General features: G+C 40.2%; 1 protein-coding gene across 3 annotated transcripts in view; it reads right to left on the bottom strand.

Moving 5' to 3' along the window:
• Positions 1–19981, bottom strand: part of WNT10B (Wnt family member 10B) — a 103068-nt gene that overhangs the window by 66012 nt on the left and 17075 nt on the right. For all 3 annotated transcript variants that reach the window (XM_069758345.1, XM_069758344.1, XM_069758343.1), the window contains one exon: positions 19094–19254. In XM_069758345.1, the coding sequence (XP_069614446.1) occupies positions 19094–19176 (83 nt within the window). In that variant the 5' untranslated portion in view covers positions 19177–19254. The remainder of the gene's footprint in view (positions 1–19093; positions 19255–19981) is intronic.

The raw sequence follows: 19981 nt of genomic DNA, 5'->3' as shown, positions 1-19981 counted from the left end.
GGTCATTGAGGGGACATCATACTTTGCGAAGGGTACTGTGGGGTTATCATACTGTGCATGTGGAGGCTACTGTGGAAGAATTCACTGTGGGGGTATTATACTATGTTGGGGGGGGCACTTTTATTGGAATCACTCTTATTGGGGGCCATGACAGGGGTATCTAAGTACATGGAAACACTAAGGGGCTTAAATTGGAGCAAAAATACTTTATAAGGGCTGCAAAGATCTGAGAAACTCTTCTGTGACCCTGCCAAATATTTTAATTTTTCTTTTTTTCCATACAGAAAGTTTATCTAAAAATTACGTAATATTATAAGGGGTTGCCCAGTACTTTGGTATTTGTGACCTTCCTCAAGATGGGTAATCAATATTAGATCATTGGGGATCCAACACCGTTTTTGTGAACTGTAAGTTCCCTTTATATGTGTCATTGCCCTTTCACTGAGTCTATAGAAGAAACTTATGGGATTAGACATACACCTATAATTTTCGAAAGAATATTTCCTACCTTGGCAATCAGTTACATGTAATTTTAGATGTGATTAAAATATTAATTCAGATTTGAGTTTTAACAGATGCACAAGAAACCATTAAGTGCAGGATAGAACCTGTCAAATGCATTGGCAATAAATAAAAATAAAAATGCAAGCCCTGAAGAAAATTACATTCCACCGAATGTTCTTTTCCATTTCTCTAGGCACTTGTTTTATTTGCTACTGTGTGGGCCCCCTCATATGCGAGAGGTGTGAAAGTCATTGGCATTGTATGAGATGGTTTAAATTCTGTTTAGAAACCAAATGTTTAGGGGAAGAGGTAGCAACAGGTGCAACCAACGTTCACACAGACATGGCTGTAAAATGGTTAATACATGGTCTGCTCATCTTGCCCTGGGTGGGGACAGAAGAGTCGACCGCTGTCAGAAGCTCTGCGGGACGCTCCCTGCAGGGTGGGAATATATTTGTCTTCACTTTGGAACTAGGGATCAGCAATTTCTCTTGTGCTGTAGGAGGGGCAGGAAAACAGAACTCCGAGCCAAGGGACCAAATGACAGATCAAAACATGCCCATGCTGAAGGGAAAATAATTCATGTTTTATAACCATAGTAATAAAAGCAACTTTTCTCAAAATAGGAAGTGAAGATGTTATAAACCATACAAAGAGAAACATAATGAATATGAATGTTAACAAATGCAGACAAAATGATTCAAAACACAAAATGAAAGGTGATTATAAACCAATGTCTGTCTGAATACAACTCCATCAAAGGGTTTTATTTCAAGTGTTCTGTGGCAAAAAATCTAGTTGCTTTTAAATTGATGGATGACATTAGGGATGCTCAAGCCATCATTGTTTAAGGGCTGTCCCACCAGCAGCTCATAAATGATGTAGTTGCATTGTTACCCAAAAGTACCAGTTGGTTGGAGATAAAATGAGAATGAATGCAATGCTATGTTACATCATGTCATCACATAACCTCTGTGAATATATATCTATAACAGGTAAGTGCATTTAGCATGGGTCATGTGATCCATTGCTAAGTATTGACGAGCAAATGACCTCTTCAGATTGGAAGAGGACTTGAACTCTAATGCTATATGTTGGAAGTATACCGCAATCTACCGCACTCCCTAAGTGGAATATCTTATGCAGCAATGTAGTTTTCAAAATGCTATTTTATTTAAATATAATAGAAAAACATCGGATCAAACACGAAGTGAGTAATACAATATGTATATGCGACACAACAGTGATGACGTTTCGACCCTCCCGGGTCTTAGTCTAAGGTCGCTGTGAATATAAAAACAACAACATACAGAAATAAATTACTAACCGTAATGCATCACATGAACCGGTATCTAAGGAGAACCTAGTTAGCGGTGATCGGGTATTACCTTAGTCCAGGTACTGTGAGTGATTCTTTTGGAGCAAGGTAAACTATTTTAGCCTCACTGCATATGGAAACAATATTTTGCCCTGGGCTATGAACAATATTAGAACGTACATAAATGTGAACTACTTCCATTACGGCATCTGTACTATGTTGTATCCTTTACTATTGTATTTATTTCTGTATGTTGTTGTTTTTATATTCACAGCGACCTTAGACTAAGACCCGGGAGGGTCGAAACGTCATCACTGTTGTGTCGCATATACATATTGTATTACTCACTTCGTGTTTGATCCGATGTTTTTCTATTATATTTAAATAAATTAGCATTTTGAAAACTACATTTCTGTATAAGATATTCCACTTAGGGAGTGCGGTAGATTACTGTATACTGTCATTAGACCACACGGTCTGTCATACCAGCACCCCGATCTATCATAGAGTGCAGGCCAATATTTTATATATACTGTATGTTGGAAGTAGCAATCATAAAAGTCAATATAAACTCTCTAAAGAGTCTTGCAATATCAACCCTTTAACGAGCCTTGTCACATGACTTAGAATAAGAGCCAAACTAGAATCTCAATTTACAGACATGGTGTTTCTGGGTGTTGCCCCTCATGATCGCAAAGCATAAGAGCTGATTTAGCTGTATCAGAGGCTTCTGACTGCAATCTAAGGTTTAATACTGTACGTCTACTTTCTCCTCAGAAAGCTAAATCAGATCTCATGCTTTGCGCTGGCGAGGGGCGACACCACGAAACACAGTGTCTGTAAACTGAGATTCTGGTTTGGCTTTTATCCTAAGTCATGTGACAAGGCTCGTTAAAGGGTCGATATTGACTTTTAGGATTGCTATTTTCAATATGTGGCACTCGAGTTCAAGTCCTCTCTGAGGAGCAATTTGCATATTTAATTTTCCAGAGGAGCATTGCATAACTTATAAGCCTCCTCACACTGGCATGCCATGCATGTCGCTCTCCACAAGGAGTAATGTTACCCCTTAGATCCCTTATGTTGACCATAACAGAGAATTAGTTTTGTGTAGATCTGAGTCTTTCTGTCATTAAACATTATGATGAAAGATGGTATCTATTAGTTTGAATTCATGACAGCTTCTCTATAGAAATAATGTTAATAATTTTAAGTAGCTCATGACAAATGCCTCTAATGGTGTAGTCTGGGCACCATTACTCTGTCCCTTTAGGATTGGATACATTTGCCAAAGTAGACCACTTAAATTAGCTATTGAAGTGTTCTTCTAGTCCCCTCCTTCCATCAAGATGTAATACAAAACCAACCAGGTGTGCTCCTTCTAGTAAATGTCACATAGATGACATATCACTTTCAATAGTAGCAATTTACAAAGCAAATATGGTATTTTATGGTGTATAAATTCCGGATACGTTGCATATACAGTAGACTGGTGGACCAAAGCTTTTAAATCTCACTCTCTTTCTCAAAATAGGTATCGATACCTGTGACCTCATAGTGGCATTGGGTTTCCAAGTTCATGTGTAGAGTACACACAAGTAATATATGTTATTCTACTTATTAATAGGATGAGGCCACTCTAGGCATATGTGTATAGAGAATCAACGACTTTCTGTATGTGCTGCCTGGCAGACATATACAAGGTATGTCAAACAAGTGCCAGCACATGAGCCTTATCTGCAGATCTATGTGATACCTCCCCTCTGTTAAAACATGTTCTATGTAGATCTTAGGTTAAACCGAAGCTTGCACAATATAATTTTTGATTGCAGAGAAAATGCCATATAATTGTGTTTTTTTCACCCTCTGTGATACATGAGAACTACAAAATGTACCAAAAAGATGTTAGAGCAGTAAGAACATTGGCCCCAATTCATCAAGTCCAGCGCTAATCATACCGTTCTTGATGATGGGGCATGTCGGCGCGAAACCCGGTTGATACATTAAGAGGTGCATATCTCCTAATGGAACATGCGCCTCCATGCGCCACGTCAATACTCTTACTCCAGTCAGGAACTGTGGCGTAAGGCATATGCCACCCCATTTCAACTTGGCTCCACCTTTGTCGTCGGAGCTGTCAAAACTGGCAGAAAATGCCAAAACTCTGAAAAGTTTTGTGAAACTCTGAAACGTCCCAAAGTTTATGCACAACATAAAGCATAAAAACATAAAGCATTTTACAAATTTCTGGTGTAATCGCTTTGATGATTCGGGGCTTTACTATATTCACTGCAGACCTTTTTCAAAAAATGTCAAAGTGCATTTCAAGCCTGTGAGGAAAGCTGCATTAAGAAGTGTATTACTTATGGTATATATTAGTAAGTTCCATAAAATCAATAAAATCATGTCCTCAACACTTTTGTTAAAGTAAAGATAAAGTGGCCAACCCCTTTAATAGCCATGCAATCAGTTTGGGCTTCTGTGACCATGCCCCATTTTTTTAAAAATCTGACATGTGCCACTTTATGTGACAATAACCTTAGAATATTTCTATATATACCAGTGATTCTTGTATTATGTTTTATTTTGTGATACATCAATATGTTTTACATGTATAGAAACATCAACATTTGCAAAATGTAAAAAAAAAATAAACTGAATTTTTATATCCTTAAAACAAATCCACATAAAAATGTTATTAAATAATATATATGTATATTTCATCTAGCCATCATTTCTGATTTTTACATAATTTTTTTAGGATTTTAGAAGATATTTAGCAGCAATTTTTTATATTTTTCAGGAAATTTTGAAATCTTGTTTTTTAGGGACATAATCACTTTTGAAGTGACTTTGGGGGTCTCTATATTAGAAATTTGTTAAAGTGACCATCCCCATAAATAATGTACCCTTCAAAGTATTCAAACTAATATTAAGGAAGTTTGTTCAAATCTTCACAGTAATTAATGAAAAATGTAATGAAAATTTTTTAAAAAATCCATTTAGTTGACTTCTTTTTGACTAAAATGTCTATTCACTACCAGGTTTTTCATTTTCACAAGGAATATTAGTATAAAATGAATCCCAAAATGTATTACGCAATTACTACCAAATGCATATGTTGTCGGTAAACTGCTATTTGGTCAAATGGCTGGGTTTTGCAAGAAAAGGAGTGTTTTTTGACTTTTGGAGGGCATATTTCACTGGAATAGATTGTGGATGCAAACCTGCGTTTGCAAAGTCACTAAGGTTCCAAAAACAGCAAAACAACATCCCTCAAGAAATTTGTCTAGGGTATAGTCAGCAATGTGAACACACAAGTGTTTCATAGAATTTTATAATTTTGGGCCGTGAAAATAAAAAACTACATTTTAACACAGAAATTTTGTTTTAGCTCCAAACTTTTTTTTTCTAAAGGGATAAAAGTAGAAAATGGACCCAATAGTTGGTATGCAATTTCTCCCCAGTATGGCAATACCTTATGTCTGATTATACAGTACTGTTTGGTCACAGGACAGGATTCGGTAGGGAAATGCAGTTTGGCTATTTTGAGCAGATTGTGTGGAATCACCAGGCACCATTTGCAAGAGCCCCTAATATTCGAGGACAGCAGAGAAGAAACAACAGTGACTTCATTTTGGAATTTATACCTCTTTGGGAATTTATCTATGGTTGTATTGACTATTGTGGCATTGTAGGTGTTTAACAGAATTAAGCATGCACTAGATGTTGCATAGTGAAAATTGCCATTTTAGTGCCCAATACACAGTGCCCACCTTATGTTCCTGGAGACCTGCACCTCATTAATTGTAAAGTAGGCTATTGCCAATACATAGTATCATATATGTGGATGCTAACTACAGAATGGACAGTTTGCGTGATTCAGAAGGGAGGAGGTAGGGCATTTGGCTTTAGGAGCGAGAACTCTGCAAGATTGGATTTTGGCAGCCATATTGCTTTTCCAGAGTCTGTGCACCACCAGTAAAGTGAAATCCCCCTATATTTCCAATGAGACTTGACAGACCTGGTTTAGGTTTTATTTTTTTTTACAGATTGTGGTTGCTGTTTCATTGCTAATATCTGGGGTATACCACGTATTCTGGTCCATTTTTATTTCATTTCTGGGAGTGAAAGTAAATAAACAGCAATTTAGGAACCATTTTATTTTTACATTTTTCACAGAGCAGTAAATTGATAAAATGGAGCTATTCATTGGGACACTACTATTACAGTGATACCAGATTTATGTATGTTTTATGTTTCGCCTTGCTTATAAAAAAAGTTTTTTACAAATAATTATTTGGTCTTGCTTTGCCATACTCTGTGATTTGGAGCAATTTCTTGTTTACGGAAGATTTCAAATCTCAGCGATTTATTTAAACACCCTACAAAAAACCTTAGTTCTAGTCCAATTTTTATTTTTCTTACTTTATATTTGCTATAATTAATATTTATTAAAATAAATATTATTATTTATTTATATAGCACCATTGATTCCATGGTTCTGTACATCAGAAGGGGTTACATACAAATTACAGATATCACTTACAGTAAGCAAACTAACAATTACAGACTGATACAGAGGGGCGAGATAGAAGTCGTTTTGTTTTTAAATATGTTTAATATTATATGCATTCATTTTACATTTTTTGCACACATTTTTATTGGATATAACTGTTCACTAGTATTATTGGATTTTATCACGTGCTGACCTTGTGAACTTTGACATAGCACGAACACACTGTCATGTGTCGGTTTGGTGCCTTTATTTGAAAATCATTCCTTTAAAAACTGCCTTGCATGTCTGATACTTTCATATTGTCATTTCCTGAGGAAGAAGTGCTTGATACTTTGAAACGCGTTGAATAAAAACCACATGTTTGAGTAAATCACTGAGATTTGACGTCTTCCATACACAACAGTGCGGGAGACATCCAAAAATTATCCCTATCTTCATGTCTTTTGGTTACATGACCCGTGGATCCCCGCAGCAGCTATACAAAGGATTTAAAAGTACTTTTTATATCATAAATCAGGTTAGCACAATCTGATTAAGAACTTTAATTGTATGTTAAATAAGACCCTATTGGCGTTATTTTCTCTCTAGTATCTTATATTCTGAGAATTATAATTTTTTTTCTTTTTATAACAAACCTTTATAAGGGCTCTTTTTTGTGGGATGAGTTGACATTTTTATTGGTATAATGTTGGGTACATGATGCCATTTGCTTTTTATTTTGATGTTGGGAGGCAGAATGAACAAAAAACAGCACTTCAGGAATTGTTATTGCTTTTTTATTTTTTTGCCATTTGCTGTGTGGTAAAAGTGATAAGAACTTTATTCTTCAAGTCAGTATAATTACAGTGATACCAGATTCATAGTTTTTTATAATTTTGTTTTTCTCCTGTTGGTGAATTTCAGTAAGGGTTTTTTTTTGGGGGGGAACAAGTTGTCAATTTTCATTTTGCGACTCTTTCCTATGCCTTTTTTGTATATTTTACAACTCCCAGCCGTTCCCATATTCTAAATCAAGGCTCTATGGAGGCCATATTATCAATTCTAGGACTTATCTTTATTTTTTTTGGATAAAGATAGTTCCTAATGACATTGGCTGTATGTTTGTGGTTGTTGACCTTCTACAGAATAAATTGGGAGCCAATCAGATGCTCACTGATTATGTTGTATGATGAATAAGAATTTGCCTGTGTTCCCAAGCTTTGAGGACACCATTAATCTTGACCAAATCCTCAACTACATTTGCTGAAATGCATCCACAAATTTTCAAAGAACCTCCAGTATGCTTCAATGTTGCCTGCAGACACTTGTTATTGTGGTGTTTTCCAGCCCTATAGCAAACAAACTGCCCTTTGTTGCAGCAAAATTTTTAATTAATCAGTCCAGAGAACCTGTTTCCTTTTTTCCAATGCTTTTGTGCTTAGTTGAGTCACTTGACCTTACTTTGATGTCAAAGGTATAGTTTTTGGCTACAATTCTTCTTTCTAAACATCACTTCAGACTTGATTTCCCCTAACAGTATATGGCTGTAATTGGGTACCACTGGTTGCCAACAATTTTGACCTTGTGGCACTACTGGACATTTTCAAAGGGGAGTAAACATGATGGGGTGGTTTCATCAGAGTTGTCACACCAGAAAACCGGCATGAAAGCTTTGAAAAGTTGCTTAATTTCTGCACAATGAGGTTTGGGGCATCAATTTTGAAACTTTCAGCTTTTTACGCCAGTTTAAATCAGCTCCACCAAAATTGCTGGAGCTGGTGAGGAGCTGCGGCAGGACATGTGTATGACTGCATTCGCCCATCAAATTCATCAAAAGTGCTAGCGTTTTGCATGGCAGAAAAGCTATTACAATTCTTGACTGGAGTAGCATTTTTTGCACGGTGACAGGAGGTGTACACTACTCAGAAGACGCTCAGAATTGATTAATTGGAATGTGACTCTTGGCAGACCATAGTGTCTTTGGTGCTCAATATTACTGATTTCTTGGTCTCCTCAACACTGAGAAATATAGCCAGATAGTTATCCATCATGCAAACTGCCAGGGAGGCGACTGCAGCAAGACAATGATCCCAAATATACAGCCAATGTCATTAAGAATTATCTTCAGCCTAAAGAAGAACAATGAGTCCTGGAAGTGATCATTTGGCCCCAGCACAGCCCTGATCTCAGCATCATTGAGTCTGTCTGGAATTACAAGAACAGATAGAAGGATTTGCACAAACCTACATCTACAAATCAGTGGTCACTGGTCACTTTTCTGAGATGTTTGAAAGAACCGCACTGCTGAGTTCCCTCAAAAACTATGAGCAAGTGTACCTAGAAGAATTCCTACTTTGCAGCATTCTTTTCCATACTTTCTGAAAGGAATGGACATTAGACCAGTGGAAATCTGTGCTTTGGTCTGATGAGTCCAAATTTGAGATCTTTGGTTCCAACCACCGTGTCTGTGCGACGCAGAAAAGGTGAATGGATGGACTCTACATGCCTGGTTCCCACCGTGAAGCATGGAGATGGAGGTGTGATGGTGTGGGGGTGCTTTGCTGGTGACACTGTTGGGGGTTTATTCAAAATTGAAGGCATACTGAACCAGCATGGCTACCACAGCGGCATGCTATTCCCATCTGGTTTGCATTTAGTTGGACCATTATTTATTTTTCAACAGACAATGACCCCAAACACACCTCCAGGCTGTGTAAGGGCTATTTTGACCAAGAAGAAGAGTGATGGGGTGCTACGCCAGATGATCTGGCCTCCACAGTCACCAGACCTGAACCCAATCGAGGTAGTGGGGTGAGCTGGACCGCAGTGTGAAGGCAAAAGGGCCAACAAGTGCTAAGCATCTCCGGGAACTCTTTTAAGATTGTTGGAAGACCATTCCCAGTAACCATATATATATATATACAGTGGGGCAAAAAAGTATTTAGTCAGTCAGCAATAGTGCAAGTTCCACCACTTAAAAAGATGAGAGGCGTCTGCAATTTACATCATAGGTAGACCTCAACAATGGGAGACAAACTGAGAAAAAAAAATCCAGAAAATCACATTGTCTGTTTTTTTAACATTTTATTTGCATATTATGGTGGAAAATAAGTATTTGGTCAGGAACAAAATTTCATCTCAATACTTTGTAATATATCCTTTGTTGGCAATGACAGAGGTCAAACGTTTTCTGTAAGTCTTCACAAGGTTGCCACACACTGTTGTTGGTATGTTGGCCCATTCCTCCATGCAGATCTCCTCTAGAGCAGTGATGTTTTTGGCTTTTCGCTTGGCAACACGGACTTTCAACTCCCTGCAAAGGTTTTCTATAGGGTTGAGATCTGGAGACTGGCTAGGCCACTCCAGGACCTTGAAATGCTTCTTACGAAGCCACTCCTTCGTTGCCCTGGCGGTGTGCTTTGGATCATTGTCAAGTTGAAAGACCCAGCCACGTTTCATCTTCAATGCCCTTGCTGATGGAAGGAGGTTTGCACTCAAAATCTCACGATACATGGCCCCATTCATTCTTTCATGTACCCGGATCAGTCGTCCTGGCCCCTTTGCAGAGAAACAGCCCCAAAGCATGATGTTTCCACCACCATGCTTTACAGTAGGTATGGTGTTTGATGGATGCAACTCAGTATTCTTTTTCCTCCAAACACGACAAGTTGTGTTTCTACCAAACAATTCCAGTTTGGTTTCATCAGACCATAGGACATTCTCCCAAAACTCCTCTGGATCATCCAAATGCTCTCTAGCAAACTTCAGACGGGCCCGGACATGTACTGGCTTAAGCAGTGGGACACGTCTGGCACTGCAGGATCTGAGTCCATGGTGGCGTAGTGTGTTACTTATGGTAGGCCTTGTTACATTGGTCCCAGCTCTCTGCAGTTCATTCACTAGGTCCCCCCGCGTGGTTCTGGGATTTTTGTTCACCGTTCTTGTGATCATTCTGACCCCACGGGGTGGGATTTTGCGTGGAGCCCCAGATCGAGGGAGATTATCAGTGGTCTTGTATGTCTTCCATTTTCTAATTATTGCCCCCACTGTTGATTTCTTCACTCCAAGCTGGTTGGCTATTGCAGATTCAGTCTTCCCAGCCTGGAGCAGGGCTACAATTTTGTTTCTGGTGTCCTTTGACAGCTCTTTGGTCTTCACCATAGTGGAGTTTGGAGTCAGACTGTTTGAGGGTGTGCACAGGTGTCTTTTTATACTGATAACAAGTTTAAACAGGTGCCATTACTACAGGTAATGAGTGGAGGAAAGAGGAGACTCTTAAAGAAGAAGTTACAGGTCTGTGAGAGCCAGAAATCTTGATTGTTTGTTTCTGACCAAATACTTATTTTCCACCATAAAATGCAAAAAAAAATGATAAAAAAACAGACAATGTGATTTTCTGGATTTTTTTTCTCAGTTTGTCTCCCATAGTTGAGGTCTACCTATGATGTGAATTACATACGCCTCTCATCTTTTTAAGTGGTGGAACTTGCACTATTGCTGACTGACTAAATACTTTTTTGCCCCACTGTATATATATATATATATATATATATATATATATAGTACAGCCCAAAAGTTTGGACACACCTTCTCATTTAAAGATTTTTCTGTATTTTCATGACTATGAAAATTGTACATTCACACTGAAGGCATCAAAACTATGAATTAACACATGTGGAACTATATACTTAACAAAAAAGTGTGAAACAACTGAAATTATGTCTTATATTCTAGGTTCTTCAAAGTAGCCACCGTTTGCTTTAATGACTGCTTTGCACACTCTTGGCATTCTCTTTATGAACTTCAAGAGGTAGTCACGGGAATGGTTTTCAATTCACAGGTTTGCCCGGTCAGGTTTAATAAGTGGGATTTCTTGCCTTATAAATGGGGTTGGGACCATCAGTTGTGTTGTGCAGAAGTCTGGTGGATACACAGCTGATAGTGCTACTGAATAGACTGTTAGAATTTGTATTATGGCAAGAAAAAAGCAGCAAAATAAAGAAAAACTAGTGGCCATCATTACTTTCAGAAATGAAGGTCAGTCAGTCTGAAAAATTGGGCAAACTTTGAAAGTGTCCCTAAGTGCAGTGGCAAAAACCATCAAGCGCTACAAAGAAACTGGCTCACATGAGGACCGCCCCAGGAAAGGAAGACCAAGAGTCACCTCTGCTTCTGAGGATAAGTTTATCCGAGTCACCAGCCTCAGAAATCGCAGGTTAACAGCAGCTCAGATTAGAGACCAGGTCAATGCTACACAGAGTTCTAACAGCAGACACATCTCTACAACAACTGTTAAGAGGAGACTTTGTGCAGCAGGCCTTCATGGTAAAATAGCTGCTATGAAACCACTGCTAAGGACAGGCAACAAGCAGAAGAGACTTGTTTGGGCTAAAGAACACAAGGAATGAACATTAGACGAGTGGAAATCTGTGCTTTGGTCTGATGAGTCCAAATTTGAGATCTTTGGTTCCAACCACCGTGTCTGTGCGACGCAGAAAAGGTGAACGGATGAACTCTACATACCTGGTTCCCACCGTGAAGCATGGAGATGGAGGTGTGATGGAGGTGTGATGGTGTGGGGGTGCTTTGCTGGTGACACTGTTGGGGGTTTATTCAAAATTGAAGGCATACCAGCATGGCTACCACAGCGGCATGCTATTCCCATCTGGTTTGCATTTAGTTGGACCATTATTTATTTTTCAACAGACAATGACCCCAAACACACCTCCAGGCTGTGTAAGGGCTATTTTAACCAAGAAAAAGAGTGATGGGGTGCTACGCCAGATGATCTTGCCTCCACAGTCACCAGACCTGAACCCAATCAAGATAGTTTGGGGTGAGCTGGACCGCAGTGTGAAGGCAAAAGGGCCAACAAGTGCTAAGCATCTCTGGGAACTCTTTTAAGATTGTTGGAAGACCATTCCCAGTAACTACCTCTTGAAGTTCATCAAGAGAATGCCAAGAGTGTGTGATAAGGCGGCGGATGGACACCTGAGGGATCTCCTCCCAGACTTGGACTAAAGTATCCGCCAACTGCTGTACAGTCTGTGGTGCAACGTGATGTTGGTGGATGATGCTAGACATGATGTCCCAGATGTGTTCAATCGGATTCAGGTCTGGGGAACGGGTGGGCCAGTCCATAGCTTCAATGCCTTCATCTTGGAGGAACTGCTGACACACTCCAGCCACATGAGGTCTGGCATTGTCCTGCATTAGGAGGAACCCAGGGCCGACTGCACCAGCATGGTCTCACAAGAGGTCTGAGGATCTTATCTCGGTACCTAATGGCAGTCAGGCTACCTCTGGTGAGCACATGGAGGGCTGTGTGGCCCTCCAAAGGAATGCCACCCCACATCATTACTGACCCACTGCCAAACCGGTCATGCTGAAGGATGTTGCAGGCAGCAGATCGCTCTCCACGGCATCTTCGTTCTCTGTCACGTCTGTCACATGTGCTCAGTGTGAACCTGTTTTCATCTGTGAAGAGCACAGTGTGCCAGTGGCAAATTTGCCAATCCTGGTGTTCTGTGGCAAATGCCAAGCGTCCTGCACGGTGTTGGGCTGTGAGCACAAACCTCCATCTGTGGACATCAGGCACTCAGACCATCCTCATGGAGTCGGTTTCTAACCGTTTGTGCAGTCACATACACATTTGTGGCCTGCTGGAGGTCATTTTGCAGGGCTCTGGCAGTGCTCCTCCTGTTCTTCATTGCACAAAGGCTGAGATAGAGGTCCTGCTGCTGGGTTGTTGCCCTCTTATGGCACCCTCCACGTCTCCTGGTGTACTAGCCTATCCCCTGGTAGCACCTCAAGCCTTTGGATACTATGCTAACAGACACAGCAAACCTTATTGCCACAGCTCGCATTGATGTGCCATCCCGGATGAGCTGCACTACTTGAGCCACTTGTGTGGGTTGTAGAGTCTGTCTCATGCTACCACGAGTATGAAAGCACAGCCACATTCAAAAGTGACCAAAACATCAGCCAGAAAGCATTGGCACTGAGATGTTGTCTGTGGTCCCCACCTGCAGAACCACTCTTTTATTGAGTGTCTTGATATTTGCCAATAATTTCCATCTGTTGTCTATTCCATTTGCACAACAGCATGTGAAATTGATTGTCAATCAGTGTTGCTTCCTAAGTGGACAGTTTGATTTCACAGAAGTTTGATTTACTTGGAGTTATATTCTGTTGTTAAAGTGTTCCTTTTATTTTTTTGAGCAGTGTATATGTATTTAGATTTGCATTTAGATATCTGTTTCCATTTAGATATCCCAATTAATGTGTATTAATCATTTATCGGATTTATCAGGCTAATAAAGAAACAGAGATAATTTACATAAATAAACATAAAGCAATATGAGTAATCAGATAGCTGCAGCAAGTTATCTTGTATTATCATCATCACTGTCATTATTTAATTACACTCTAAGCAATGAAACAGTGAAACACCCTTTTTGCACCATATGTCCTCATTTTCACTTCTGCTTAAAGGAAGCTTTGCACTTAGAGTTGGAAGATAAATCCTCATTAACTCACTGAGGTCAAGGTGCATGACTTTCATAAATCCTACCATGACAGTGTTCCTGGAGTTCAGGTGCTTAAATGGTTCATTGCCGTAGGGTGCAGTGGTTAACATTCAAAAAGGCAGATACCATGAATCTATAGGATTTAGGCATTAGTGTTGTCAATATAGAAGGAAGGGTCTAGTTGTAATTGACTATAGATATAATATTGTAATAAATAATAGATTTCTATCTCATTAAACTAAATCTAAACCCACGTCATGTCTATAAAATCCAATGTAACCAGCACATGGCATCCCTACACTCTCTCACACCTAACAATATCTGAAAACACAATTTTGTTCCTATGAGCTACTATGTATTTAAAACTATATTTCTTTGTTGTATGCTTACTAAAATCAAAGGGCTATCATATTACATAGACAGTATGTATAGTCCTTAAAGGAGTTGCCCACTACTTGGACAAGCCATTCTCATTCCCCATGTATGGCCTTGTTAAAATTATAAAGTTAATCACCTCCGGTTCCCACACTGTTCCAGATGTGAAAGCTGCGGCTGGTATCTCACCTCCTGCTACTTACTGATATATCCAAACACGGAGACTGATTGGGTGTAGGGCTCGCCTCACGTAACAACCTCAGGTGAGCAACGGGAATGCGAGTGTCGATGCCACTGGAACGGCGCTTGCACCGGAGGTGGGTATAAGGTTTTTTAAATTTAATATGGCTAATTATGGGCAATCAGAAGGGCTTGTCCAAGTTGACAACCCCTTTAAAGATTATTAAACCCATTGCTAGGCATCGGGATTCTTCCTTTCAAAGTCCTGGAGCAGGTTAATCCAGTGGTGTATCGCCTGTCCCTTCCACCGTGTCCCTCTTGAAACCCGTTCAAATGTCCCGGTTTTCTGAGTCATCTGCTGAGACATCGAGTTTGTCCTCGGACGACTTTGAGGTGAACGCGATTGTCGGTACCAAGGTGGTACATAGCAAAAATTTTTATTTAGTGGACTTGAAGGGTCAGGGGCCAGAGGATAGTACCTGGGAGCCGGTTGAGCACATTCGTGCCGCCCATCTTATTGCGGCCTTCTAGCGTGGCGAGGCTTGCAGGGGGGGCAATGTTAGGCGGTGGGATTTTTCCTCTGCACAGGATGGATCCCAAACCTTGTCTTCTCCTGCGGTCCCCCATTCAGTCTCAACCGCAGTGTGCTGAGCAGACATTGGTCTCAGCGTCTTGCTCAGACTCGGGTTGTGCGCTTAGCTACTGCTGCCGCTCCAGGTTCAGCTATAGTAACTGGCAAGACTCAGCGGTGAGCAGTCACTCCTGAGACTAAGTTCAGGTTTTGCTCTACTGAACATGCTCGTGGGTTGACTTCTTGTTGGTGGTCGTCCGTCACATGCTCAGGTCCTGATCCGGCTCCGGATTGGCCAGTGAGCAATGTCCTGTCAGATTGACAAAAACTATAAAAGGATCTTTGGCGTGCCCATCGGTGCGCTAAGATCATTCATGTTTTGTGTGTGTGTGAGGAACTTAATGGTGCTGTGGACTCGGTTGAATATGCTCAGTGCAGGCCTAGTGCCTTTAGAATTCCGGCTCCTCCGGAGAGGCGATTGTGTATGCTCTCACTGTGTTTTGAGTCAACTACCGGTTCCCTTGCCCCAGTGGGGCTTGCGTACACCTGTGACACTAACAGGGTACATGGTTAGCGCCTTATTCACTCTGCGGCTATGTGCCGATAAACACAATCCTGTTGCAGAGTTTCTTTTCTGTCACTGTGTGCAATTGGCACAGCCATGTGCTTCTCCAATGAGTGACGTTAACTGAGTGCAAGTCACTTTCACTCGCTGCTAGTCTCGCCATTGTACTCTAGCTGCAGGTTGCCATCTCTGCATGGTGGCTCCCGGGTGGCGAACGCACATTACTATCATATTTTATTTAGTGTGTTCCGCCAACCCTAACACCCATCTTTTTTACCATAGGTAGTCTAAACCTGCACATGATTCCCATTCTCTATAAGTACCAAATATTAGTAGACAAGGCACTAGGGTCAGTCTGCCCTTCTCGGTCGAGAGGGTATAGTGGGTCTTCTGTGATGGCAGGTGGAACACAAATTGACATACACTTACAGTTTAGTGCATACTTCACCAGTTCAAGACTAGGCCATATTCCTCTCTTCCTGACCAGGTAATACAAAAAATTCCAATTGTAAGAGGTCTAAAAAATTTTGTTCAGATATTCAAATAACATTTGCTGCATTTTTTATTATATAGAATTGGCCTAATTTTTATGTTATTTTCATATTATGATTATTATTATTATTTATGTATATAGCACCATTGATTCCATGGTGCTGTACATGAGAAGGGGTTACTTTCAAAATACAGATATCACAGTCGACAAACTAACAATGACAGACTGGTACAGAGGGAAGATGAACCTGCCCTTGCGGGCTTACACTCTACAGGGATGTATTTTTTTATTTATTTTTTTACGCTATTTGAAAAAATCTGGGTAGGGAATAAATTATGTGTATCTTTTTTTCACTTTTTTTATGACCACTAAGAACCATTAAAAATTTTAAGTTTCGCTCCTCTTTCTGTAGCAATTATTTTTAAACATCTGGCACAAGTTTGGTTTATTTTTCAGTGGGAGCATCTATATATATAATCGTCCACTTCCATCTGTTTGTCTATTTGTCTGTCTGCCTGTTTCTCTGTCATGGAAATCCCGAGTCGCGGATTGGTTGCGGCCGGCTGGGCGCTTCCAATCAGTGGCAGGCACAGTCCGGCCGCGAATTGGCCCCTCCCTACTCCCCTACAGTCAGTGCCCCCTCCATACTCCCCTCCAGTCAGTGCCCACATAGCGTTTTAGCAGTCCGTTAAACGGACTGCGTTACACCATGGCATAACGCGGTCTAACGCAGTCCGTTGATGCTGCCCTTAACCCTGTAAGTGTGACCAACTTTTTACTATTGATGCTGCCTATGCAGCATCAATAGTAAAAACATATAATGTTAAAAATAATAATTAAAAAAAATAATTATATTCTCACCTTCCGGCGTCCGCGGCAGCATTTCCTGCTCCTCGCGACGCTCCGGTCCCAAGAATGCATTGTGGCAATGACCCCAGATCTTGTAGCGGTCTGGCTGTGTTATATACTCCTTGGGCAGTGTTATATACTGTGTGGGCTGTGTTATATACTACGTCGCTGTGCTATATACTATGTGCTATATACTACGTGGGCTGTGTTATATTCTGCGTGGGCTGTGCTATATACTACGTGGCTGTGCTATATACTACGTGGCTGTGCAATATACTACGCGGCTGTGCTATATACTACGTGCCTGTGTTATATACTATGCAGCTGTGCTATATATTACATGGCTGCGCCCAGGGCCCTCAAAAACCTGTAGCTCGTCCTGGCTTCACTGATTGGTCACTCCCGGCCACGAATAATCAGTGACAGATGCAGTCCGGCCGCGAACCACGCTTTCTCTTTATTTCACACATTGTAAACAATTTTGGCCCCTCCTCCCAATTAGGTCACAAAATACCTTTTAGTACCTTTTCAATATTTATATATAGTTTTTCATATATATCTGATCTCCGGTGTAATAGGCACTGATCTATTAGCCCCAGTAAGTTGGCAAATTCAGCCTCCAGGCTGCACATCAGAGCTGATCTGGGTTTATTAGAACCCAGCAGCTCCTGCTTCCTTCTAACACCCGGCAATTACATGATCGTTGGGTCCAGAGAAGGAAGAACTGTTAGTCTTTCCTATATTTTATACACAGCAGTTGTTAAAGGGAATCTGTCATCAGGCTTTTGCCACCTCATCTGAGTGAAGCATAATGTAGAGAAGGAGACTAACTCCAGTGATGTATCACTTGTTTTACTGGGTGCATCAGTTGCGATACAATCAGAGTTTTTAGATGTGGCAGAGCTCAGAAAGCTAACACCACTCACATCCCTGATTAGCAGCTACACTGTACATTGACAGTAAACTACTAATCAGTGCTGGGGGCATGGTTGGACCAGGATGCACATGGGAGCCAGTTTGGTAGTGATAATCTCCTGCTAATAAAACACTAACAGCACGGATCCTAATAAGTGACACATCGCTGAAAGCAATGTCCCAGACCATACCTATTGCTGCCCTCAGATTACATAGCAAACACCTGCTGCCAGATTTCCTTCCACTGTTGTGTATACATTGAGTGTAAAAACCATTTCTGCCTTCTCTTTTGGTAATCGGTCTGTATTTGACTCCTTGCTCCTGCAGCTGCATGATCTGGTGCAGCTGCGATACTATGCGGTGATGTTTTAAAACATCATTACAGAGTGAAATGCAGACCACCCTGTCGTTTTTTTAAATCTATGCGAGGTCCACAGGTAGTTAGTTTTAAGTCCAGCAATCTATAAATGTATATATTTTGCATTGAATTTATTTGTTCTTTTAAAGACATATAAAGAAAGACATTATTAGAAATGAACATAAGACCTGAATGCAAGTATTGGAGAAAAAGAGAAAGAAAATCTACTATGTAGTTAGAATCTACTTTCCTAGTAAGATGTTAGCCTCATGAAAACACGGGGCTGCCTTGAATGCTTCATGAAATTTTGTAAAAATTTACATACCCCTCCTTTTTGTTTTTTTTCTCCTCTCTCTTTTTGTCATTTATTCTCTTATAGTTTCAGTAACGATGTGAATCAGTGATGTGCCATTTAATGCTTTACCGTGTAAAATATTTTTAGTCTAAGAAAAACTAAGTTTCTAAAATAAAATATTCAGACACTGAATAGAACAAGACACATGATGAACATAAGGAAGATTTAGACCTCGAGGGTTCTCCTTATATTTGTTTTTTGGTAAATGTAAACCCTATGAAATAACCATTCTGGAGCATTTTTTTCTCATCCATTGTGCTGTTCCTGTTATTCCTCTTGGGTGTTACCAGTTTGGTGCATGTCCCTACACACCATATATTGTCCAATCAGTGTTGACAGAGCCTGAGTAGAAACACACCCCTTTAACAGGGGAATGGCAACACCCAGTTGTCAGTTACAATAAAAGATGACCAGCACAATGCATATTTCTAAGAAAAGAGTTTCCAGAATTATTATACAAGTAGTCGCAAAACAGATGTTTCAGAAAAAAGAGGTTCCCTAAGTATATTTATTTTTTGGAAGTAATTGTAGAGATTTGACTTAATAAAATAATATTTCTCCAAAATAAAAATGAGAAACCTACCGGCTGCAGAGCCATATGGAGATGGTAAGAATCCAGGGCCAAGTCCCTGTGTGAATGTCCCAGGCCATCCTCTGACCTCTCATTGGACAGCTGTGTCAGACAGTGAGGCTCTTTCTTCATCTCCTGGCCCAGAGGCTCCCTCTTCTCCAGTCTTACCGAGCCTATAAAAGACAAACCAGTGTTAGTATGGTAGTAATGTAACATGTTTAGATGCTATATTACAAATTGCCAGTAAACAACAAAAGTACACAAAACTGGTACACAATGCTACTATAGCATGATAAACTGTACAGATATAGAAAATGCATTAGAATCATAGAATGGTAGAGTTGGAAGTGACCTCCAGGGTCATCGTGTCCAACCCCCTGCTCAAAGCAGGATTCACTAAATCATCCCAGACACATGTCTGTCCAGCCTCTGTTTGAAGACGTCCATTGAAGCAGAACTCACCACCTCTTGTGGCAGCCTGTTCCACTCATTGATCACCCTCACTGTCAAAAAGTTTTTTCTAATATTTAATTTGTATCTTTTCCTTTTCAGATTCATTTCAGCTAGTCAAAGAGGTGATCGCACTATTAGATTTTAATGGCATGATCAACTTAGCAGCTCACACTTATAAAGAAACAATTATGGCTTGATATATCTCGCTGTTCTCTACATTTATTGACTTTTATGAAATTTGAAAATATTAATTTCAACACATTTACCTTGCTGGAAATTGAGGTACACACTGTAGGGATTCCATCACTCTTGTAGGCATTAGGCCTTGGGTAGTGTTCACACAGACAATGCAGTTTTGGTCCAAACACATGCAGTTTTTATTGCATTCTACAGGTTGCACAGCACCAAAATAAAGTCATAAACATAAATCTCTAACCTTGTCTAACT

Source organism: Ranitomeya imitator, chromosome 3, assembly GCF_032444005.1.
Source record: "Ranitomeya imitator isolate aRanImi1 chromosome 3, aRanImi1.pri, whole genome shotgun sequence".
NCBI lineage: Eukaryota > Metazoa > Chordata > Amphibia > Anura > Dendrobatidae > Ranitomeya > Ranitomeya imitator.
Note: the sequence above shows the minus strand (reverse complement) of the source record. Positions and strands in the feature narration are given on the sequence as shown.